Source organism: Ambystoma mexicanum, chromosome 5p (assembly GCF_040938575.1).
Source record: "Ambystoma mexicanum isolate Mex_15411 chromosome 5p, UKY_AmexF1_1, whole genome shotgun sequence".
NCBI classification, from domain to species: Eukaryota; Metazoa; Chordata; class Amphibia; order Caudata; family Ambystomatidae; genus Ambystoma; species Ambystoma mexicanum.
In genome coordinates, this window is record NC_090930.1 from 1,146,782,841 (window position 1) to 1,146,809,765 (window position 26,925).

A 26,925-nucleotide genomic window follows, 5' to 3' on the forward strand; every position below is an offset into this window, starting at 1 on the left:
TCTACACACATTTGAGCTCTAGTTAATAAAACCAACTCAACTTCCCAAAATTCATTACAAATCAATGATGTTGCACAAAGTCAATGGACTTCACATTTTTGGCTCTTATATGCTAAGTTAGAGCCCATTACCCAGGTCAATTTTTTATTTTTTTGCCATGCCTTTCACTTTAAAATATTCTCAAGAGGACATTTTATATTTTGTTAATAAGTTTAGCAGGTCTCGGGCTCTGGGACCTGTCGGGTTGTCGAATTTAATGCTGAAACAACATCCCCAAGCATGGGTAAGTATTCTTTTTCATTTGTTCAGGCAAATTTTACATACGCAGAGATTACCAATTTCCTGGCGACATTCTATTATCTTCCCTGTGTTCAAGAAGGGACGATGGACAAAATCTGCCTAATTATAGACCCATAGGCCCTTCTTGACACTTCGGGGAACATTTTTGCAAGAATCATACTAAGAGACTTGCAGAAGTGGATACATTCTTTTATATATCAAGATAGATTCCAAACATGCTTTGTTGCAGGGAAAGCTACTGTCACGGGATGACACCCTGTAAAGAGAGGCACAGGACACCCAGGAAGGGTTTCGGGTGGTTGTGCCGAAGTAAGGTGGACAGATAGGTACACACACAGCTGAAAGTAATGAGAACGAAGAGTAGTCAAGTTTAGCAAGGAATAAGGTACAACAGAATGGATTCCCTCTAGGGGTGTATGCAGATATAGGAAAAGAGTATTCCACGAACCTTAGGAAAACTCTAACCTTCTGCACAGTTTACTATAACAGAGGCCCACGCTGTTTGCTCATGGCTTGGAACAACATCTATGGGTGTCTGTAACGTAGAAACGAGACAAGGGAAGGGGCAGAGGTTGCCTGATGGAAACCAACAGACAAGCTATGTACAAAAGGGTCTACAAACAGTACAAGAGAAGATACTTACAGAAAAATCCAGGAAAAGGAATTTGATAGCAAACTAGCAGAAGGAAATGAAGGGAAAGTTGTGTAACAGGATTGGATAGCAGAGGACAGTAAGGAACAAGGTTGAAAGCTCTGAGGAGCAGGAAAGCAATGGGCAAGCCCACAGGAGCAGGGCTGTAAGGTAGAGAGCCCACAGGGAAAGGGCTTAGGGCAGCGGAGTAAAACAGGCTGCATGGCAAGGAGCCCAGAAGGGCCGAGCAGCAAGGAGTGAGCCCTGGGGGCAGGGCCGCTGACCGTAGAAGGCTGCATAGGACTGTAGAGGGCTGCTAGGCTGAGAACCCAGCGGAGAAAGGTAGGAAGTAAGCAGCAGAGCGTGATCGGCTGCAAGGTAGGAAGCCCCGAGTTCAAGGGCTGTTGGTAGCGGAGAGAAGCAGGCTGCGCGGCAAGGAGCCAGAAGGACCGGCAGCAAGGAGTAAGCCCAGAGGAGTAGGGCCGCTGACTGAGGACAAGGGCTGTAGGCAGTCGGAGTGAGGCAGGCTGCAGAGCAGGGAGCCCAGAGAACAAGGGCTGTAGGCAGCCGGGGGTGAGGCAGGCTGCAGAGCAGGGAGCCCAGAGGACAAGGGCTGTAGGCAGCCGGAGTGAGGCAGGCTGCAGGGCAGGAGCCTGGAAGACCAGGGCGGAAGGTAGCAGCTGAGCGTGATCGGCTGCAAGGCAGAAACCCGGAAGGGCAAAGGAGGAGGCTGGAAGGCAGCAGAGCGTAATCGGCTGCAAAGCAGAGAGCCCGGCAGGGCAAGGGCGGAGGCTGGAAAGCAGCAGAGCATGATCAGCTGCAATGTAGAGAGCCCGGCAGGGCACTTGATCCAAAGCCGGAGTAGGGAGGAACCGCATACAAGATCCGTAGCTCGAAGCAACAAGGTGCCGGAAAGACTCCTAATGCCAGAGACTGAGCCCCTGCAGGCAGCTGCTTTTATACCGCCCTGCCCAGCACAGAGGCAGGGTAAGTGGTTGCACCTGGCTCAGCACACCTGCAGACAATTGGCCACCTCCCTCTCTGTTCCTGAGCTGGTGGAAGCAGAGCAAATCCCTAGGGCTTCTGGGGATTGTAGTTCCTTTGATGACCAATAGGAACAGCCAGATCCACAAAGAAAACAGTGACTTGAATTGAAATACTTTTTTCTACTATTCGAAAATGACTGGGCTACTCTAGCCATAGATAGTGTGCAGGGGACGGGAGTTCCCCAACAGGGAACACACACTTGTTCTTTACCATTTCCAGTCATAAAGTTAGAATCTCAGCCTCTATGCAGTTCTCTGAACACTTCAATAGTGAGAGAAACATTTTCATTGTAGCCAGTTATAGTTTTGTGAAAGCCAATCTAACTTATTTATTTTTAAACATCATGCTAAAGGGAATTGATAATTAACATCTAAATGCACAAAGGAGTTGCTTTAAAATAACCTATTGATACCATTTAAAGGGCATAACAAAGAAGCAAATGGGCTGCAATGTTAAAATGATGGTTTAACACTACCACTTTAAGACAAGCAGCTCTCGCATTACATGATGTACCACATTGGCAGTTGGACCTCTCTTTATTTTGATGTAATGGACAAGAAAGGACCTCCTTTATTATTTGTCCATCCTTCACCTTCCTGTCACCTCTCAGGCAAATAGGCAGTTGTATATGATTTTAATGAAGATATAAATTTGAGGAACTCTGATTACAAGTAAGTATTCTTTCTACCACAGGATCTTCATAATTATTTATAAACATTGAATAAAATATCAAGACCAAACACACCATAGGCATGGGATAGCTCACGGGAAGCAAGCATCTAAAAGATGGGAGAAAAACAAATGGAAGGAGAATTAACTAAATTGGTTCTTTGGGGATGCTTGACCAACGGCATAATCCGTCAGGACATCTGAATCAAGATAATTTAATTTACTAAGCGCTTTGGCAAAAAGCGCTATACAAATTCAAATACAACAGTGCGTTAAAAATGCAATTTGCAAGCAGAACTAAGTGGAGGAAAGAAACAGAAGAACATGAGCTCCTAATGAAAAATATGAGAGCGAAAAATATCAAGTGGCAGAAGCCCGAATAGAATGTGGAAGAGCATTCCAGTGCTTGGGTGCAAATATTGAAAAAGAATGAAATCTGAAAGTGGCAGAAGTTGGTTTAGGAACATGGAGAAGCAAAAGAGATTGAGAAGAAGAGTAGAAAGAAACGAGAACAAAGAGAAGAGGGAGCAAGGCCATACAGAGCCTTGTAGACAAAACACAACAAAATGAAAAATGAGATTAAAATGTAAAGAAGCAGCACAAAGAGAAAGGAGTAAAAGAGGAACGAAAAAGGTAATGAAAAAGGAGATAAATTGCAGAGTAAAAACAGAATGTAAAGGGGTGAGGTGAGATTTAGTGAGACCTAGGAAAAGGACAGAACAGTAATTTAAGCATGAGAAAACAAGAGAATAAATCAAAAGTTTAGTGGCCGGAAACAAAAGAAAAGGATGAGTACGGCGAAGATCATAGAAATGGAAACTAGCAGAACGAACAGTGTTTGAAATATGTCGAGAAAAGGAAGGAGAGGGGTCAAAGACAACACCAAGATTTCGAGCAAAGGAATAAAAATGAAGAAGAGAAGGTGGAACAAGAAAACCAAGTTGAGGAGAAACCAGAGAGGGAGAATATTGAGGAAAGAAAAGAACCTCTGTCTTAGAGGGATTAAGATGTAAAAGGCCATCCAGGACCTAAAAGCAAGTAAACAAGACAAAACAGTGTTGTCCATTGAAGAAGAAAAGAAAAGAAAATGTTTGAGTCCTCTGCACAGAAATGACAACAATGATTAAAAGAATACATACGATCAGACAAATGAATGGTATGCAAAGAGAAAAGAAGAGGGCCTAGTACAGAACCTTGAGGAACACCAGATAGAAGTGTATAAGAAGAAGAAAACTTACCAGCCCAAGAAACGGAATACGTGCGGTCCGAAAGATGAGACTTGAACCAAACGAGAACAGATCTAAATAAACCAAGAGTAGAGAGAGAAGAAAAAGAATAGAATCTACAGTTGCTAAAGCAGCAGAAAGATCCAATAAGATTAGAAGATCCCTTGAAATGGCTGGCAGAAAGAAGAGGATTACAAACATGTAATAAGGCAGATTCAGTGGAAGAGCAGGACGGAAACCAATTGCAAGGGGGAAGAAGAGAATGAAGATGCAGGAAGGACGATAAAAAAGGAAGCACAGAAATTAAGTTCGACGGCTGAGCAGCATCCAACGAAGGTTTCTTAAGAATGGCAATAATAACAACATATACAAATATATGGTAATCAATGTGGAAATCAAACAAAATCTTTAGGGTGGAAATTATGTTTTCTAAGGGACACCTTGTTATTGTGAACAAAATATGTAAGGTTCATTAATGCAAATGGCCTGAATTTCATTAAATCTCGTTGTTGTTGTTAGTAATAATGCGGCCCTCCAAGAATGGTTTCTCAAATCTGAGTTGTAACACCTGCGATTCAAAGTAACATTTCCTTATTGCTGTTCGGTTTACTGCTGCTTTGTATTTTATTTAAAACATATTCTTGCCTCGGTTGGATCTGGGGGAGGGGCAATACCTGTAGACAGTTTGAGGTTTTGCTGCACCTCTCCACTACACTTTGTTCCTATTTGGCAGTATCTAGAAAGAGTTTTAAGGATGAAGAGGGCTTCTTGTCCCGCAGGCTCAATGTGCCAAACATAAACCACCTTGGCCATCAACAGATGTTGTTATCCTGTGACAAACTAAATAAAATTTTGCAAGGATACTAAATATAACTGTGACATCAACTATTGGATGCACCATTATCAACAATCCTTCAGTAAAATACCACCCCACCCCCAAATGCCTTTCATTTATGAATTCTAATGGAAAACCTTCTCTCTGTATTCCCCTTCAAAAAGACAGACCTCTTCATCTAAGAGCTCAAAAGTGCAAGCTACCCCTTAAGATGAAGTTCTGTGTGTTATTGGTTAAGGAAAACTTTCAGTGGCTCTTCCTACTGAATGTGTATAACATTGTATCTTTCTTGTAAGAGATGATGTTGCTGAGACAAAAATCTGCTGCAGAGAAACCATTTATAATTTCCCAGTCATATAATAGTTTGCTGTTTGAATTTAGCACATGCCACCGTGTTAAAACATGCAATTGTATTTGTGGGGAAAACGTTCTGTTTTTTGGACCTGTGTATTTGGTTTTATTGCCATTCAAGTGTAGGCGTTTCTATATTATTCATGAAAAGTAAAAGATGGAAACTTTCTTTGAACTTTTTTTCACCTAGCACCGCAGATGTTGTAGAAAAGGTGGTCTGGATGATCATGCATGCACTTATTTGAGATGTTACTTTGCTAGGTCCAACACCTTACAGTCCATTCCCTTATCTTTTGCAGTGAACTAAGCATAGAGAACTGGATTTTGCCTGTGGTTTACGCAGGTCATTTCGCACAAGTAGTATGGCTGCATCCTTCATGGGCCCAACAAATTGGAGAGGGCACGCATCATTTCCTAGTGGGGAAAGATTCCTCAACTACTACAATACGGTAAATAACCTTCATCCTTTTCATTGAGTGCAGAATGTGAAATATGTTCAAACTAAGCTTCTTGTTTTCTCCAGGGATTTAATAGCCTTTTTAGTGTACAGAACGCAAATGACAGCTCAGCTTCTAACAGCGCCTTCCCTAGATTGATTTAATTTGGGATTGAATTGAATTGTTATTCTGTTAATTTAAATATACACATGAGATATAACGAGTTGTCATCAATGATTTATTCTAAAACATTTATGTGTTAAACAGTGGGCTTTTGTCCTCTTTCTGATTATATTTGTTTTTCTCTCACTGTTTATCATTTGTTTTTGGTTTGACTCAATTTCATAATGGATCCAACATTTGAACATTTCATTTCATGATCTTTTCTGGTGTTCTTTTGGATGGATCTTTTGATTTATCTGACAAAAGATGCACAAATGAAACTTGCACGTTGATAATAAATCACATGGTTATTTAATTGTAAATATATTCTTTGGAATGAAAATGATTGCTAACCCAGCATGGAGCAATGTTTGAGCCTCGCGGAAGAGCAAAGCTCGAAACACGTGTAGGCTCATAGTTGACAATGGCCTTCTGGCCACATTTGTGTTTTAGGAAAAATTATTCATGACAACTCGTTATATCTCTTGTGCATATTTAAATTAACAGATTCACAATTCAAATACAAGAAAGCCTGTATTAAATGAATCTAAGGAAGGCGCTGAGCTGTCCTTTTTGTGTTTTTGAATAGAGGGGTGTCAGGGTAGCGTTCCTAACTTGGGTTCTTCTGCGACACCCTACTCTACCGAACCCCAACATTTAGCGCAAGGATTGTGTTTAGTTCCCAACAATGTTTTTTTGTGTAGTGTTTTGCGGGTGGGCCTCTAATCACCTTAACCCAAAGCAGGCCCACCACTTGAGAAGTTAGTGCACGTTTGCACGTAAAGCAAGTTTATTGTACAATCAGCCAGGAGGAGCTATATGACACTGTAGAGTCACACTAGCCCGAGCCTCCCTGAAGCACACAAACACTTCACATTATATACTTTTTGTAACAGTTAAAACTCTCCCACATATTTTATTACAAATCATCCCCCTATACATGATAGGTCAAACCTATACAGAGGAAATCAAATTTTCTCAAATTCCCACGTTCTCATCGGTCACATTCATTTTTATAGACCATCATCAGCTCGTATTTGTAGCACACCCCTTTCCTGGAGTCTATTGTGGTAGGTTGTGACATCATCACATATTTACACATTTAAACATAAACATAATTCATTACAAGTTCCAGCTTGCCTGGGACCTTCTAACCCCAGACATGATTGCACATGGTTGAAGATGAAGATGGGAACAGCATGCTGTTCCTATCTTCATCTTGTATCCTGGCTTGCAACATTATGTGTTACTACTGACTTCTGCAATTGTATTCGCTCTCCCCTCTTGCTTCTCCACTCTTTTTGACTGCTTACTCTCTGTTCTCTCCTCTCCTCCCCTCCCCTTCCCTTACTTTCTTCTATGCACTTACTCTATCAGAATTGTCCCTGGACCTAGTATGATAGCAACCTCGTCTGTCATTCCCCCATCCCTTAGTGTCCCCCCCCCCCTCCCTCCAGCACTATCTGAAACGTTGTCAGGCCTAGTACGATACTCGCTTGTTTTGTTCCTCCCCTCCCTTTCTGCACCCCTCTCCCTCACCTTTTGTTTTCTCTGGCTTTTCCAGAAATGTCGTCAGGCCTAGTACGGTAGTCGCCTGTCTGTTTCCATTTCCTTCCCACTCTCCCCCTCCCTTCCTTATCTATGTTTTAGCTCTAGCACTATCGGAAATGTCGTCAGGTCGAGAACGATAGTTAATTTCACATCCTTACTGTTCATGGCCTGTAGGAAGGTCATTGTATTTTCGCTTGTTTCCTCCCTTGCCTTGAAGCGCTTTGAAACACATTGTGTATAGGCGCTATATAAATAAACTATCATATCATATCATATCATGGTTTGCAAGGATACTTCAAACAATATGGGGAGGGGAAGAATTAACAGGTTCCCTTTGAACGGGCGAAAACAGTCTCACCCACCCCGACTTGCAGGCATCCTTGGAACACACTAACCTAAACGACTACCAATTCAACACACATGGCCTCCGTTCACATCATGAGAAAATAATTGAAACCCATAAAGTATCAGTCAACTCTGTCCCCATGTCTCGCTCACCCCAGGTTTATTACTCAGTTGCAAATAGATGGCCGGATTCGCCTGAACAATAAGTAACAAGTTCCCATGCACTTAAAAAGATTGCATCTCCTTTCCACCATACTGCCAATTCATAAAAACCCTGGGCCTACCTGTGGATGACCATCTGATAATGTTGCGGCTACTCATTGCCTTTCACTTGGCCTCCAAGCTCTGCAAAACCAGTTTTCTCAGTCACACATCGTTCACCTTGCAAAGCCCTGGCTGTACGGTCTGGTCAAACTATAAAAAGCAAACCGCAAACGGATTTGTACATTTTCATTATGTACCCCAAACTGTCCCATACAGCTGTCCCTTGAGACCTCCGTGTATGTATGTCCATGCATACATGTTTTAAAAGTAGAGTCGCACAGGACCTTGTTTGATGGGCCTGCGAGGACAACATTTTGAAAGGAGTACCTTTTTGCCAACCATGGCCGGAGACAACAGCAGTGACGGGCGCCTCACTCATGGGGTGGGGATCCCACGCCAACTATCTGACAATCAGAGGTCATTGTTCACCATCAGAGTTCAAACTACACATCAACCTTTTGGAGATGAGGGCAATCAGACTAGCGCTGAAGGCCTTTCTGCCCTCTGTAGAGGGAAAAAATGCCCCGATAATAACTGACAACACAGTGGCCATGTACTACCTCAACAAGAGAGGAGGCTTAGGGTCACTACCACTGAGCAGAGAAGCAATGCAGCTCTGGTTCTGGGCAATTCAAGAAGGAATCTCTTCATCAGCAGTTCACCTAGCCGGAGAGCAGTCAGAACACAGTCTCCCACAAGTGGGAACTAGCTCAGGAAGTCCTTCAAGAGATCTTCACCCTTTGGGGAACCTCTCAAGTGAATCTGTTTGCGACCAGTATCAACCGGAAGTGCGAACTGTGCTGCTCTGGAATTTCCCCCAAGAGGAGCTCTACGAGATGCATTCATAGTGGACTCGGAGTTTCCGCTCCTGTACGCGTGTCCTCTTGTCTCCTTCATTCCTCACATGAAGTTGAAAAAGTTCAGGAAATCCATGATCCAAATTGCTCCGGAGTAGGCCACGAGGACGTGGTACCCAGGCCTTGTGGACATGTCCATCTGCCCTCCACTACGTCTTCCACAAAGAGAGGACATTCTCTCACGAGAGGAGGGTTGGGTTCTCCATCCAGCGGTCAAGACTCTGAACCTGCACGGATGGTTTGAGAGGTTGATATATAAGGATTTGGACCTCCCAGATGACGTAATGGAGATTTTGCTTTTGACCAGAAGGCCAGCAACAAAATTCTTAAACAGCTGCCATTGGAACAAATTATTCAGCTGGTGCAGGGATAAAAAATGGGGATCCTTTTAAATGCAGTACACCTATGGCGTTATCATTCTTGTTGCACCTGGCCAATCTGGGGCTCCCGGTTGGTACAATTAAAAGGTATCTGGCAGCACCATCTATTTTAAGTGCTCCTCTGAAAAGGTATTTTCTTTTTAAGATTCCACTGCTTATACAGTTTTTGAAAGGATTGACAAATGTTTTTCCTCCGGTCCCTTTTCAAGTCCCAAATTCCTAGTGTGTGCTCCATTCGAGCCTGTACACTCCTGTTCTTTAAGAATGTTAACCTTAAAGACCATCCTTTTATTGGCTCTTACATCAGCCTGTAGGGTGAGTGAACTCCAAGCCTGCTTACACATTCTTCTTTAAGGATAAGAGAGTGGTCCTTAAGGGTAAACCTACATTTTTACCAAAAGTTGTGTCTGAGTTTCATTTAAATCAAAAAATCATTCTACATTCTGAACACACAAGCCAATAAGTAAATAAGTTACTTCTAAATTCTAATTTTAAATTGTAAATTCTGACTCCCCCCTCCAAAGGAATATAATACTGCTTTGGAAGTCTATCATAAGATGATTACGTGGGAGGACACAATCGATTTGAAGAACAAGTTCCTTACTCATGGTAATGTTCTTTCGACTGGATGTTCCTTCCACGTATTCCTCATCGCCACTCCCAGCCTACCCCGCAGTAGAATTTCCATGTCATTGCAGCTTACGCTCTTTCAGGGTGAGTAGCTGTCAGGCGTAGGATAAACCAATACACGTAAAAACGGAACTGAAGCCAACGCCCGCGGCGCGCGCTATATACCATCGATGACGTCAACAACGAGACAGAGGCCCTCGAGGGACACAGTCGACGGTCATCGACTCGCAGTGCCTCCGGCTGAATTTATTTTTTTTTTTTTTTACAGAACAGCTAAAACTAGTTATGGAGATATCATAAGATGAGGAATACGTGTGAGGAACATCCAGTCGAAAGAATGTTAACTTGTTCTTCTCATTGGGACCTTTCCTGACCACCCCAACATTTGCCCCTTTAGGTAATATTTCAACTAATAAACCAAGTTCTTTAAATCCATCTTCTCTGGGGAACAACCCTACAATCATCTTTGACATTGGTCCCAATGTGGGCATGCTCCTCTGCTGAACATACCCAAGTCGTCCCTCCACCATTTCAGCAGTCTACCCACTGCTCCACACAATCATCCCAACTTTGTGGAGGACATAAGACAGCTTCAGTCTGAGTACCCATGTGATATTCAATGGTAGTGGTTCTAGCTTTGGACAGATTAACAGTCATCATGGTAGTTGCTTTCGGTACCTGGTCAGAACAGCATCATGAGAGCATTTGACGGGGACAAAAGATAGCAAGGAAAAAGACAAACATTGGCTTGCTCCGTAACAGTGGTTCCTCTTTTCAATGTCATTGGGTTTCCATGTATGATAATACAAGGGACACATGCGACAAAGGGGGCACAGATGTGGCTTTGAGCATCGGGCGGACAAAGATTAAATGTTCCTCAGAAATAACAAGGACAGGCACATGTAACGTGGTGAAACTGGACACACCTTGCCAGGCTGGAGGCAATTGTCTGTAGACATACTGTCCACAAGTTCAGAATAGAACGAGAAGCGCAGCTGTATCTCCAGTCAGATCAGCGATGCGTGCGTTGCAGCTCCCATTTGTGCCGGGGTGTAGTTGTTGCTTGTGCAGATCGTTGGATTCTTTGCTGCTGCCTCCTGTAGGCTGTTGGTTAGGAGATGCAACCTGTGAAGATATAATTTGGACACTTTTGGTTAAGATCCGAAGGTACTCCATAAGGGAAGGGCTGCCCTCATCTGCATATCCTGGTACCTCTACCCCAATGGGGGGGGAGATATATATATATATATATATATATATATATATATATATATATATATATAATGTGATTTCAATCCGGCACTTCACCTAAGTCAATGCCTAGCGTGGAAACCCTTATTTATTTGTGTCTATAAGTTCTTTTATTCTGAACGATGTAACACTTATATCACGCCCCTCTCTTTGAATCCCCCCCGGTCACACTGAACCAGGAATCAGGCTGGTTTGCAAAGTTAAAATATTTATTTATGTATTTCACCATATACATATCACACTATTTTTAATGGGCATACAATATTCACCAATGGGGTTATGTCACACTAAACAATCTCTTTAATCACAAGGAGTAATGATGGGAAAAAACAAGCAGCTCAGAAATAATACTTTTGGGTATGTTCAATCAAATGGCAGTGTGGTAACTATTTCCCCATGCACACCCTGCAATTCCCCCAATATGCAATATGAAGAAATAGAAGGAGAGAGCACAGGTTTCAGGAATGCAGAAGTCAATACAATAGAACAATCCCAATTTCCCCCCAGCAAACACAAGAGAGAAACAGGAATGATTGGCAAACTTGTCACAATGGTTTGTTGGCTTTGAATGAATGGGGTAAAACACAAAAAATGGTTTCATTCACTGAAATGGTTGAAATTCTAATGGGAGCCGCTTTCTCTGGTTTCAGACACACACTAGCAATGATTTGAGAGTAATAAGCAAGCTGAAAACTTAATTCTGTGGTTGGGTGCAATGAAAAGCTATTTTACACGTTATAGATTTTGGCCAAATGAAAAGTTTCCATGCACGGTAAGCGGTTTTGGGTTTTCTAGAAAGCTTAGGACGTTAGCTACAAGTAGACACTTAAATCTCGCTTCTAGCATAAAGTATGAAGAAGTTATGGACGTTTTCGTGGAGGTCGGTTTTTTTCCAGAAAGAGGCAAAATTGTAAAACAAGGATGCACTTTTAAAATACAAACAAGATTTCTTTACACTACGGGTGGACTATGAAGAAACAAACTACACGGATGCTCAACCACTAGATCAAGGCAACTGCCAGCCGAGACGCTTGCCTTCTTTAGATGCAATATATCAGCGCAAAGATGATTTTAACAATATTATTTCAGAAGGACTATAGGATAAGAGAGCGAGAAAGAGAGTTCAGGCAAGACAAAAAGGATTTCTAACAATACAGTTCTGGGTATAAGAGAGATTTGATTTGGATAGGGATGACTATGGACAGTACATAGGCTAGTGACAATCCTATATATTGGATACTCACTACCAATTTTTTTAATGGAACCGTCAGAGATTCTGGTTCTGGTCAGGGATACTTTCGGGACAGACTTCTGGGCACACCGGACTGGACTGGTTCAGCGATCAGCAAGGCGCTCTGGACACCGCACGGCAGGACTGGACAGCAAGGCCTTCTGGTCTACACTGCACAGCACGACTGGACTGGATCTTTGACCGCAGATGATTGTGAAGCTAAGGGAAGTGAATCCCACATATTAAGATTTGAATGGAAAAGGCGCGATTGACAAGATTGGCAAGAGTAAACCCGAATTAGGGATGCCAATAAAAAGGCGATGAAGTCTAAAGTCCTGAAATACAGTGTCTTGACAAGAGTGAACTCAGCCGAGGGATGTCCACAGTGAACTGTACAAAAGGACATTAAGATTTGTGAAAGTCACCAAATAAATTGCATTGAAAGGCATAGTGAACCCGATTGAGAGAGGCGGACAGTCAAGTCAGATCTGAGCCCGGAAGAAGGGGATGCAAGGGTGAGAAGCCAACACCCACCGACCCGTGAATGGAATGGAATGGAACAAAGTAAAATACAAGAGAGAAAGCCTTTCAATGCACAACATGGTAGATTGAACCCGACAAAGAGAAGCTGATATTCGAGCGCGGTCGTAGCCTGGAAGAGGGGAAACCCAGGGGTGAATAACTATCACCCAAATAAAGAGAATAACTTTTTGTTTTGATAATTTGGACCTGACGGGTCCTCGAAAGCTAGAGAACACAACATACAGAGGTCTTGGTATCATTAAGGAATTTTCTAGGGATCTGCGCCCGGACGAGGGGGGTGCAGGGGTGAAAAGCATCACCCAGTCTATGGCCCTCATTACAAGTCAGGCAGTGGACCATGGTGCTATTAGCACCATGGTCCATGCCGGATTCCGCCATGGTGGATGGCGGAATTACCGCCCCATTCCAAGGTGAGTGGGGCGGTAATTCCCCATTCACCATTTGCCCTTCCCCATTCCCATTATTGCCCCATAGGGCATAATGGGGATGGGGAAGGCGCTAATTATGGCACCGTAAATTACGGTGCCGTAATTAGCACCAAGGTCGCTTAGCGCCTTGGACTTTAACGCCTGCAAAAAGCAGGCGTTAAAGTGTGAATCAGGCGTTAAGGGTTTAACGGCGCCGATGGCGCCATCAAACCCTTAACGCCTGACTTGTAATGAGGGCCTATATGTGAAAAGGAACTCTTGTTGTTTATTTGAATCCATCAGGCTGGTTTATAGTGATTTTTTTGACAGTAAAAGTTTCTACATACAAAAGTTTCAACACAAAAGCATCGGAAAAAAAAAGTTTCGAATGCATTTAAAAAAAACAAAAAATTACCCATCAGTCCCATAGCGGCAAGAGACTTTTTGGCCCTCATTACGACCCAGGCGTTGGACCATGGTGCATGCCGGTAACTTACTGACTCTGTCATGGCGGAATGCCCCATTCCGCCATGGGAATGGGAATGGGGAAGGGCCATGGCGGCATGGGGAATTACCGCCCCATTCCGAGGTTGGCGGGGCGGTAATTCCCCATGCCGCCATGGCCCTTCCCCATTCCCATTTTTGCCCCATAGGGCTCAATGGGACTGGGGAAGGCGCTAATTATGGCACCGTAAATTACGGTGCCGTAATTAGCTCCTAGGTCCCTTTGCGGGTTGGTTTTTTTAACGCCTGCTAAACGCAGGCGTTAAGTGCCACCCGCAAAGGGACCTCGTAATCAGGCGTTAAGGGTTTAACTGCGCCGCCACCTTTTACGGCGCCGTTAACCCCTTAACGCCTGGGTTGTAATGAGGGCCTTTTGGTCAAAAAGAGACTTAACCACCGAAAGCTCTGATTACTGAAAGCGGAACTGTTAGCTCATGCTAGGAAAGCTTGAGTGTGTGCTGTGCTCCAAAGTGCCACCTTGTCCTGTGCTGAAAACATGGGGAAGGGAGATCCCAAGTACCGCATCCTGACTTATGATTTATGAACATTTCCGTCCTTCTTAAGAACATTATCCCACACTTGTTTTTGTATATAGCGTAAAGATTGGCAATATGTTTTTCTTAGTATAGACCCTTTTATTTGACAAGACCCCACTAGGACTAGGACTGCCTTATTATTATTTGATGTTCGAAGCTTGCTCCCATCTTAGATTTAGGTTTATATTAGGCTATTTTCCAACCTACCTTTGCAGTTTAATAAACATCCTTGAACTGTGATCACTTGTGTCTGGCTTTATTGTTGCCACCATGAGTTCCTTACAGGGCCTATCATTCAATGGATCGGCACAAGCGTAAGAGATTATATGGGGATTGACTTAACTATTGGCTCCCTCGTTGTAAGGGGGGCCAACTCCCTGACTATGAGATCTCTCATGCTGGGGCAAATCCAAATATCTCATTTGGATGTGATGATGGTTGAGGAAACTCATTGGAAACTGGATGAGGAACCATCAATGAAGGCAAACATTGTGGGAACGATCTATAGGGCCTCGACCACAACAAAAAAAAAGAGGGATGGAGATCATCTTTTCCAGCCGTCTTATCTTTGACGTGAGGGCACAGATGATTGACGTCGAAGGGAGATATGTATTTTTTAAGGGCACACTTGCGGGCTGCCATCTGATGTTGGGTTCAGTATATTGCCCGAATGTGGGGCAGATACAGTTTTGGGCGGAACTTGGGGACAAGTTGAAGTTCTTTGTGGAGGGATCCCTGGTGGTGGGGGGTGATTTTAATATGGTCCTCGAACCCGTTAAAGATCGCCCTAATTCAGGGATGGGGGAGGAAACTCGACTATGTGGGAAAACCTCTGAGAGATTTCAGAGAATTAATGAGGAGCTTGGGTTGTCCGACGCCCTGAAGTAAACAGGGGGGGGAACTAGACCCTTTACGTTTTACTCTCCGGTTCACAATTCATATTCAAGAATTTACTTGATATTGATTGACGTCGCACTTGAGGGCCAATCTTCAAGCTCACAAGTTGAATCAGTTATGTGGTCAGACAATGATTTAGAGAAAGTCATGGTGGGAGATTGGGCGGCAGGGAGGCCCAAGGGGTGGTGGATGTACAATGACTTCCTCCTCAAAGATAATGAAGTAGCTCAAGCCCTGCTTGTAAAGGCCAAATAGTACTTTAAACATAATGATAACTGGGAGGTGGGCCTGCAATCCCTTTGGGAAGGTTTCAAGGCAGCCATACAGGGTTTTTGATAAAGACGGGCTCCGGTAAGAGGGGGGAATGTACTGGACGAGAAAAGGAACTTGGGGAGAAGATAGCACAAATTCGAACAGTGTCGCAGGAAATACTATGCAAAAGGGGATAATGCGGACAAAGTTTTGGCCTGGAAATTGCGTGAGGAACGGAAGAGTAGAATGGTAGCTAATTTTGAGACCGAGGGTATATGATGCTGAGGGAATCCGCAAACAGTTTAGAGCTTTTTATGAAACCCTATACACCTCGGAATACTGAGGCGAAGCCTCAAACATAAAGGACTTCCTAGCAAATCTACCCATTCCTAGACTCGCAGGTAAGTTAGCAGCGACTTTAGAAGACCTAGTAGAAGAGGATGAGGTGCTGAGAACGATCTCTGTGAGGTTTTATAAACGATACAGATCTCTCCTGGCTTACCTTACTAGAGGGTTTAATGCAGTCCTGGCAGGTGGATCCCTTCCGGAAACAATAATGGGAGCAATCATAGTAGTAATCACCCACGGAAGGTAGAAATCCTGCCCTATTTTCTTCATATAGGCCTACATCCCTATTAAACGTAGATATCAAAATCTTAGCAAAACTCCTGAGAAACGGACTGGAAAGTGTGCTCCCATCCTTAATTCATGGTGGCCAAGTCGGCTTCATTAAGGGCAGGCAAGGTATGGATAATATTGGGAAAACTATAGATTTAATGCAGTGCATGGGACAGGACAGTGGTGAACTGGGCCTTGTTACTATCAACTCTGAGAAAGCCTTTGACAGAGTGGAGTGGCTGTAAATGATGGAAGTGTTAAAGAAAATGGGATTGGGAGTGAACTTTAGAAGCTGGGTTTCTGCCTTATAGGATGCCCCCTTATCTCCCGTACAGGTTAATTGGATGTTGTCTGACCCGTTCCGATTAACCTAAGCCACTCGACAAGGCTGCCCCCTTCCTCACTGTTATACGCCTTGGCAATGGAGTCCATGCCCGTTTCCACTGGGGCCAACTCAAAGATTAAAGGGATAACTCGAGGGGGAACTGAATTCAAATTATCAGTTTATGCAGACAATATTTTAGTTTACCTGTCTGATATACGCACCTCCCTTCCAGAACTTGGGTCCCAGATCTCACAATTTGAAGTATTTGGAGTATTTTCAGGGTTTAAGATGAATGCAGACAAATCCAGGGTGACGCCGACGGGTAAGTGCTGCCCAGCTTTAGAACAGGAGCGAGGTTATGTAGAATGAAAATTAAAAGACAAAGTATTAGATACTTGCGACTTAATCTAACTAGGGATCTGTCACATTTATTCGCGCCCAACCTTCCTTTCACCTTGGCTATAATAAAGGCTGACCTGAAAAGGTGGGAACCACTAGTTCTGTTGTGGTATGGTCGAATGACCTCTGTGAAAATGAATGTCCTGCCTTGTCTTCTCTACATGTTTGTCTCACCTCCAGTGGTCATCCCAGAAGACTTCTTCAGGGATCTTAACGGGGCATTATCCAGGTTCATATGGTGAAATAAAATAGCGAGGATAAAAAAAATCAACACTGACCCTCCCCAGGGATCAAGGGGGTTTTGGTCTCCCCGACTTTCAGGAATACTACCGAGCGTCAAAGCTAAGGGTTATGTTGGAACACATGAGGGAGGACCAGGGAACTTACTGGTTGTTTTTGGAGGATTTGGAGGGTCATCCTCGGAAAGTGAAACTTTATCTGTGGGCATCACACAGAGATATCCCACCCAACCTCGATCCACCTAACCCTAGAAGTTCCGTGGGCAACTTGACGTGTAAAGCAACAGCGGCTCGGTCTACCTGGCCCTAGCCAGTGTCCTCTGTCTGGGCTCCACAAATACGCCTTGACAAGCAGAATTTTAAAGATTCCCAACAATGGTCAGACGTGGGCTTGAGCGGGCGGTCAACTCTTTCATCGATGGAGTTTTAAATCTATAGAAGTCTTACGGAATGACATGCCTATCACAAACATTCACATTTTTTACTACTCAAGACTTAAGGGGATCATCACAGAACCCATATGGAAAGGCTTATTATCGAGGGACCTCACGTCCTTGGAGAAAACCCTGAACTCAGCCACGAGTAGGAAAGGGATGGTCTCAAAGCTTTACAGTGTGCTAATCACAATAGACCTGGAGGGGAGACAAAAATTCTAAAAGATATGGGAAGACCTTGCGGCCAGGGAAATATCGGGGTATGAATGGGATAGAATATATAAGATAGCCTTCCACAGGAACCTGTTCACTGCCACAATGGAACACAACTTTAAGCTCCTCCAGGGTTGATATAGGGACCCCTCAAATTCTCCAAAATGTTCCCCCATTCCTCACACAGATGTCCTAGCCGGTTTGGCCAGATAATTACTTTTTCCCATATTTGGTGGGGGTGTCCAAGAGTTCAACTGTTTTGGACGGATATTTTAAGCTGGATTAAAGCAACTACTGGGGAATCCCTAGAGTTGGACCCCCTTCAGATACTTTTGGGCCTCCCGACCACGGATAGATTGGAATGTAGACTAACCAGACCCCAGGAAATGCTGCCCAAATCACCCTAGCTCAGAGATGGAAAGGTGAATATCTCCTGACAAAATTAGATTAGGAAAAGAAACTTCAAGATATGCTAACAATGGAAAAATGTATAGCTTTGGTGAATGGTCGTTTGGCACTATTTCAGGAAGAATGGGGATTTTGGGTGACAAGAATGTAGGTCGAAGGTACTGCAAGCCTAAGGGGTGGGGAGGTGGTATAGGGCAACAGGGGACAGATTACAAATGGATGGGGTTTTCACCTCATTGCAATACACACTTGAACTTGGTAAAATAGGCCTTAGTGAAAATTGAACTGACCCAAAGACTCTGAATGGACAAATGATCAGCTCCTAATTTTGTTCGACTTAATTTTGATCAGTGCATATCGTACCCAGTGACAAGAAACGTCAGTTGTAGGGGGCGGGGCGTTCAGGTGGGAGGGTGTCATGAAAACATTTGGTGACTAATGAGAATTGTGTTTTAGTGTAAACAATTTTGTTAGGAGAAAATAATAAATGCCAATAACAATCCATGATCTACAAGAGAGTCCCAAAAACTGCTGCCTTTGTTTCACCGTGACTGACTGGGGCGTATTCTGCACTGCAGTGGCTCTCTGGCATTACCTTCCTCCCTGCGGGCGATATCACTTTCCCCAAATATACTACCTCTGTCTGGCAGTATTGCAATTTTTCTTTGTCCACTTTGTACCACTTCTCCTCAAGCAGGGTGAGGAGCGTTATTGCGTCTTCTCGACATCGACTCATCTGAAGTGCCACAAACTAGTAAGTCATCCACATACTGAATTACTGTACTGGACACATGTATATTCTCCATATCTTTTGAACCACCCTGTTGAAAATGCACAGAGATTCAAAGTACCCCTGGTGCAACCCTGTGTGCTCGAATCTCTGACCACGATACGTAAATGCTGTGAGGTACTGAGAATCAGGGAGTAAGGGGAGAGAGAAAAATGCATTCTTCAAATTAATCACTGTGGGGTCGACCCAGTAGGGGTATTACAGAGAATGGTAGCAGGATTTGGTACTACCGGGACCTCCGCCTCAACAATATTATTGAGAGGGCGGGGGTGTTGGAATTCTTTATCGTTCTTCCTTTCTACTTGCTTCTTCTATTCTGACTCTTTCAGTCTTTCCCTCATTTTACTACTCGTATACCTCTTTCTACAAGCCTTATCCTATATCCTTTCTGCTCATTTATTATCCACCCGGCCCAGTTTAGTTCATTTTGTGATGATATTGATATTCTTCTTTTACACTACCTTCCACTTTTGCTCTTATTCTCTTGGTAGACTTTAATCTTCACTTGTCGTCTACTGTGAGAAACCAGAAGGTGTCTCGCCCGCTGGTCCACGTGGATCTCTCTCTTAGATGGCCAGGGCACATCCATTGCCTTTGGATCCAGACCCTGGGGGTGGACCAGTGCGGGAGCATCACCTCTGTGAGGGGCCGTCGGGGAATGGGACACCGGATGGTGAGACGCGGTATCCCTCTCTTTCCTGTAACCCCTTTACCCTATCCTATCGGATATGATACTTAGGAACTCTACCCTCGCCCACCCCTTTCCTGCACGAACACTTTCACATGGACAGCGTGCTCTTGGAGAAAACAGACTAACACCCGAGCAGTATAGCGGATGTGTCCCAATACAGTGGTCAGGCGAGGTCAGGCAGTTACTGACCATCACTCCCACCTAACTTCCATTAAGCTTTCCCACACAGATAAAAGGTGGAGTACAATAGCACACTCTGAGCGAGGCAAAGCACACAAGGAAACAGCAGTCTCGAGACGGCAGCTGAACGAGAGAAGAAAGATGGCAAAACAGGAGGGTATTGCAAGGTGGGAAGTTCCCTTGACCTTTCAGACAAGAAAACTTTACTTTCAAGAGTCCTTGAGTTTAGAAAGCATAAGACCAGGAAATCGGGCTAAAGAAACCTGTATTGTGTGTTGGAGATACCCGGGGCCCTCTAGCATCACTAATCAAGGTGGGAGCAGCAGCAGCCTCTTTGGTACCGTCCTTTGCTCCAAGAACAAAGCAGCATCAGTGAAATCAACACAGCTGGTGAGTTGGGGAGACCGATGCAAGACCGTTCTGTGTTGAAGCCAAGGCTGCAAGCAGCAACATTGTATGGCGAGCGCTGGAATGAACATTATGATATAAAATAAACTAAACTATATGGCATTCATGACGTGCCTATACACAAGTGTTTCTAGGTGCAAGGAGGCAAGGGAGCGGAACAGAGGGAAGACGGAGACAACAATCATACTAAGCCAGGTGACATTGAGATTGCACAAGTGCATGGGAGGGGGGAGGAGGGGATAAGTGCGAGGGGCAAGGGGGAGGGGAATTGCAGTACATAGGATAAAGAGTAAAATAAATAAAAACAATAAATAAGTAGTGCAGTCCCCAAGTGCAAGTGTTGCCAGGTGGCAGTGCAGGTATGCAACTGGCAGGGAGGCGACCTAGGCCCGAGAACAGAGGGTAGCCAGGTGACCAGTGCAGTTTCAGCCAGGAGTTAAACGCGTGTAATAAGACACAAGTAAAGTTGAACTACTGATGAGTGTTTGAACTTTGAAAACCAAGATACGATACCTTTCACAGAGTGGTCCGGCACCGTGTGGGTGCTCAATCGAAGATCTCTGTAAGGTATCCAGCTGAGAAGTGGCAGAAGTGAAAGTTAAAGGGTTGTATTAAGAAGAGAACAAAGAATTGTGAATCAGTGGTCCTGCGACGGGTCAAGCAAAATCCTGGGCAAAGTTCAAAGTCTTTGATTTTGATACAGTAAAGAAAGTTTGGAAAATTATATACATTTGGTCTGAGCCTAGTGGAGGGAGACCAATTGAACGTTTTGTGTTACAGCAGGTCTGAGCCTGGCAGAGGGTGACCTGGGGTGAACAGTGAATCACCAGAGCTTTGAATGTTTGTTTGTCGCATCAGGACCTCTGAAATATGAGACTTTGCATGGCAAAGCGACTTTGACACCGAAGGTCCTGATACTAAGATTTTGAACTGCATCCTCGTGCTAGAAAAGCCAGAGTGTGTGCTAAGCTCAAGTGTGTCGCCTTGCCCCGTGCTGAAAACATGGGGAAGGGAAGCTAACCGCTCAACTATCCCGACATATCATTTCTTGAACACTTTTCTTTTGTATATCATTGTTTCCCACACCATTTGTATTTAGAAGTAAGGATTGGCAATAGGTTTATTAGCATAAGCCCTTTTATTTTGACTAAGACATCACTACGACTGCGTTATTATTATTTGATGGTCGTAGCTTGCTTCCATCTTTAGATTTAGGATTAGGATTAGATATTTTTCAAACCCAATTGAAGTTCAATAAAAACCCTTGAACTGTGGTCACAAGTGTCTGTTTTACTGTTTGATACCATGCCTTCCTTACATAAGGCTAAGGTTAGAATTAGACTATGTCACTTATGGCGAACTGGTGATGGGTTTGGAGTTAGGTCCACCGCTCAGTTTCCAATTATTTTATATTGCGTAACATGCAAATAAAATTCTTTAGCGTGCTGAAGGGTTAGTGTCCTGTAAGAGTTCAGGGTAGCAATTGGGGTTAGGGGAAGGTTAAGGAACAGAGTTAGGATGATTGTGGAGGTTTTATTAAAGGTGTTGGTCATTGTTAGGCTTACAGCCTTGTACTTTTGTGAATTTAAAAAAGCTTTTTGGCAACCTTATTGCTAGCAACATTTTCACACATTGCATTGATTCTATTGAATGATAAAAAAATTTCAAACAACTTTTTTGCTGGCTATATTTTCACATGACTGCATTTTTCTGGGAACATTTTCACATAAAGCCCTTGCTAAGCCATGGTAGGTCGTCTACCCCACCTCGGGAGGCACCCCTATGCCACCTGACCGCTTCATAGTATCCACAATCAGGAGGGCCACCAATGGGGGCCACAGCCACCCTTATAAAAACGCTGAACCCCCACCGGCCCATTCAGTTATGTGTGTTTGTTTTGGTGTGCAACCCCAAGATTTCCAGTGTCGCTACCACTATGAAACATGTCTGGGGCACCACTGCCCACAGCATGACTTAACCTAATTATCACCAGCACACTAGTAAATGCCTATGTGAAGGTTCAGCTGGCCAAAAAGTGAAGCTCTTGTCCCTTCTTTTCATTAAATTGTCTTCTGTTTAAAACACTAAAAACGGAACATTCATCTAAACAATCACTGCCGCCCAACCCATGTTTTTTTGTTCTTGCATGTTGTGAGTTATGTCTGTACGATTTTGTCTCCCTGACTTGTTCAACTCTTCCCTTTTTCCCTACTCTCCTTGACCCAGTTCTTTTTCACCCCACAGACCACAGTCTGGCTGCCACTCTGGTCAGGTTCAAAATCACCTCTACACATACAGGGCTCATTGCCTTAAGACCAGTACGGTGGTGATGTGTGCAGTATAAAAGACCAATAACATAATACAGTCAGTTGCTAAGGCCAGCATTTGCATCAATTGGTTGATCCTTGCCCAATAGACTCGGAGCACCTTATAGTCTAGTGAAGTTCCTGGGCTTTCCCTCCCACATGAATGGCATTCGAAATGTAAAGGTCAATCTGTATTTGGTATGATTTTCCTCCAAGTATATGCAGATCAGGTTCAGCGATCGTCTATGCGGTAGCACATCTTCGATAATTCCTGAAACAAGAACCCCTCCCAAACCCCAATAGAAATGGTGCATGTCCTTGTAGCAATCCCCAAGAGCCTCTACTTCATTCCAATGTCATTGTTCTAGATGAAATGAATACCTTTCTGTATGGATAATGTATATAATGTATATGGATAATACAAATAGCTGCTCATTGACCCCACTTTAGTAGACCCTAACAAATGTAATGAAGCTTCAAAATATGCTAAATATAATTCTTTACAATTGTTTCAATTTAAACAAAATAAACGTCACGTATGACTGCCTGAAAGAAATGGGGGACGAGAAGCATGCACACACTTATGGCATAGAAGCTTACAGGAAAACTTTGATTAAATCCTCCCCAGAGCTTCCACCTGACAGCCAAATTGTTTTTTTTTTTAAACGGTTTTTATTATTTTTTTAAAACAAACAAACAATACAAACCAAACTGGCAGTGCTTTTTGCAACGAACACATGAACATCAATTAGTCAAGACCACTGCTCCCCCAATCCCTCCCCCCTCAAGAGCTTGTTTGTCCTTCTCATTCCGTATCTGCTGCGTGTGGCAGGGTATCACCTCCTTATGAGACTGCAGAATCCGTTATTGTTCCAAACAGTCCTGCTATTAATACTCTCCATGCCAGCAGTGTACTCACTTCTTCTTCCCCACACTTGCTACATGCCTCCTGCCATACCACCGTTTCAGCCTTCGCCCATTTCTGCAAATCCCGCCACCATACCTCCACACGTGGCTTATGGCACTGCTTCCATCCCATGGCAATCCTTCCTTTTGCGAGCACATAAGCACAATCCTTCAATTTCCCCACATGTTTAAGTTTCCGTGGTCTGGGAAACCCTCCCAACAGGCAGGCCCAGGCCGTATCTATAGTGAGCGTGACCCCTTTGTCCGCTAGTTTTTGTGCCACTTCTCCGCAGAAACTCTCAATCACTGGGCAAGACCAAAACATGTGTCATATCAGCATCTTCCTTATCGCATTTTTGGCACGCTTGTCGTCCCGCATTTACAAACTTCGATATTCTCATCGGGGTCATGTAAGCTCTGTGCGTTATATACAATTGTATTTGTTGTAATCTGGCATTTCTTGACACCTTCTTGTGGTATCCCATAGCACGCTCCCACATCCCATCTTCCATCTGTGCTCCCACCTCTGTTTCCCAATCCAACCTCAAATGCGTCAATTCCTTCCCAACCCGGGTCATCACCATCTCATACAATCTAGAGATCTCATGCCCCCCTTATGATATGTCATATATTGTCCCCATAGTGGCGTCTGGTTCCTCCGCCAATACAGTCTCAGGCCAGATTTTACGAATATTCTGCACCAGCCTTAGATACGTAACATACTGGCCCCTATGCAAGCTCGCCTCTTCCCCTAGTCCTTCAAAATCCTTAATGGCCCCCCTTGCCAGACATCCCCCAATGTAACCAGCCCGACCGACTCCCAGTAGGTCCTGATTATCATCCTTAGTTGTTTGTCTTCCCCTGCCAAAGCAACCAACGGCACCTGCGGGGAACACGGGTACGGGTCCTCCATCATTTGACATACTCTACGCCACATCTTCCACCCAAGCAACATCATTCCCTGGCGCTCCTTCATTTCTGACCTAGGCAACCAAATAATTTCCTTCAGGTAAAACTGAGTGCAGCCCTGTCCAAACAGCCTAAATTCGGGAGTTACCTCATCAGAGAGCCATTTGACCACATATTACAACTGACCAGCTACATAATAGGCCTCAAAATTAGGCAGCTTAATACCCCCCTTTTCATAGAAATTCTGCAACTTCCATAGCGCCACCCTATTCCGAGTGCCATGGCATAGGAAGTCTCTGCACATACTATTCAGCTTGGCAAAAAACTTCTTAGGTATCATGTACGAAATATTGCTGAAAGAATTTAAGAGCCTGGTTAGGACCACCATTTTGAGCATCGCCCCCCGTCCCATCATCGCCAACGGCAACTTCTCCCAAAACTTTATTCTTATACGGATTTTCCCACAGCCACCTCGGTGTTGTGCAAATGTTCCTCCTCTACCGTGTGATACACATCTATTCCGAGGTAGCGGAAGGAACCAACCGCCCATGGTATCGGCAACACTGGCAACTGCTCCGGAAGGGTTCCTCTGTAGCTACCCAATGGGAACATGCTCAATTTTTGGGGGTTCACCGCTATGCCAGACAGTTCTGCATACCTTTCCATTACCTCCAGAATATATTGAAGATTTTCCTCTGGATATTTCAAATATAATAGCAAATCGTCAGCATACAGGGATATTAGGTGTTTCTCTCCCCCTACCTCAATGCTTATCATGTCATATTGTTGTCGAAGGTACACTGCCAGGGGCTCCAGGGCCAGAATATATAACATTGTGGACCAGGGGCACCCTTGTCTGGTGCCTCTGCTAAGTTGCCACCTCTCGGATATCACCGCTCCTGTACGTACCCTAGCCAGCGGCTCAATGTACAGCAACTTCGCCCACCTAACATAGCCCGCCCCATCCCGTATTTCTTCAGGGCCTCCAGCAACCCCGACCACCTGACTGAGTCGAAAGCTTTGACTGCATCTAGGGACACAACCGCCATTTCACCCTCGCTCTTGCTCCCCCATTCAATCACCCGGTGGAGTCGCCTATGGTTGTGGGTTATATTTCTGTTGGGAACATAACCTGTTTGGTCCGGATGTATCAATTTACTAATAACTCTCCGCAATCTATTGGCCAGGACCGCCGTCAATATCTTGCCGTCCTGGTTCAGCATTGACAAGGGCCTATAGGAGCCGCAGCTATGCCCTGGTTTGTTGGGCATAGGGAGCAGTATTATTATCGCTTCTCTAAGCGATTCTGGCAGCCGGCCCACCTCAAACGATTCCTTAAGCATTTCTAGCATGGGGTGGGGGGAATACCTCCTCTCTATATGCTTTATAAAATTCTCTAGGGAGTCCGTCCGCACCTGGGGTCTTACTGGTGGGCAGCTGCCTCACCACCTCTTCCAATTCCTCCAAAGTAATCGGTGCATCCAGCTCCTCTCTTTCTTCGGCACTAATCTTAGGTAATCCCATATCTCTTAAAGTTTCCCTTATCTCCTCTCGGCTGCCCCCCCCTTTGTCCTCATATAGTGCCCTGTAATAATCTAAGAATGCCTCATTGACTCCTTCTTGGGAGTTCGCTACCTCTCCATCCTCTCTGGTTATTGTCCTAATCGGGGGCGTAGGGGTTTCACTCTTGTATAACCACACCAAGAGACGACCCGTTTTATCCCCACCTGCATGCTGTCTCTCAACATACTTCTTATAGTTGAGGTTGCAGAGCCTTTCCCAAAGTTCCGCACACCGCTGCTGTAGTTTAAGTACTGGCTCCGCATCCCCCCTCCCCTATTGAGTTCCCGTTCCAGTTCATCCTCAGCTTCCCCTAACTCCGTTAGGACCCCACCCTGCAGGCCCTTTGATTTAGCAATGGCAGCACCCCGCAATACCACCTTAAAGGCTTCCCAGAGCGTGCCCGCCGAATCCACACTGCCAGCGTTCTGTTCGAAATAATGTGTGATCTCGTCCCTGATATCCTCTCTGAAGACCGGATCCTTGAGCGCCTCAGCCCGGAGGCGCCACGTCGGTATCCGCGCTCTAGGGCGGCAGTACTGCCATCCCAGGACCAGAGGCGAGTGGTCCGACAGGACCCTCGCTTTGTATTCTATTTGGGTGGTCCCTACCACCACATCTGGCGTGGCAAAAAAATAATCAAGTCTTGTATGCAGTTGTTGCGGGGCTGAGTAATGCGAATACTGTTCCTCATTAGGATGTTTCAGCCTCCAAACATCTGCCAGCATGAAGTCGTCGAGCAGTGTCTGCAATGCCCTGGCCGCTGGGGTGGGCCTATCAATCTTATCATCAGATCTGTCTACCCTGGGGTTCAGCACACAATTAAAATCCCCTCCCCAAATAACCGCCCCGCCCACATACGCACCCAGGTTGGTACACAGAGGCCTAAAATATGCCGCCGTGTTTTGATTGGGGGCATACGTATTTACAATGCACACCTCCTTATTCTCCACCATGCCTTCAATATGACCATCCTCCCCTCCGTATCCACCACCTCTTGTGTAAGTTGGAGCGGAACGTGCAGTGCCACCCAGACCAACACTCCCCTAGCGTAGGCAGAATACGGAGAGCCCACTACAGTACCTCTCCACTTCTTCCCCACCAGTTCCAACTTTTCCGGAGTCAGATGCATCTCTTGCAACAGTGCAATATCAATCTTCTGTCTTTTGAAATACATCCTGACCTTGTTCCTCTTTAAGTAACTATTGAGTCCCCTGACATTCCACGTTACGG

General features: G+C 44.6%; 1 protein-coding gene across 1 annotated transcript in view; it reads left to right on the forward strand.

Annotated features, from left to right (window-relative positions):
• Positions 1–26,925, forward strand: part of C5PH5orf22 (chromosome 5p C5orf22 homolog) — a 746,374-nt gene that overhangs the window by 422,454 nt on the left and 296,995 nt on the right. Inside the window, exon 4 of the mRNA XM_069613612.1 lies at positions 5,359–5,508. Coding sequence (XP_069469713.1) covers positions 5,359–5,508 — 150 coding nt within the window. The remainder of the gene's footprint in view (positions 1–5,358; positions 5,509–26,925) is intronic.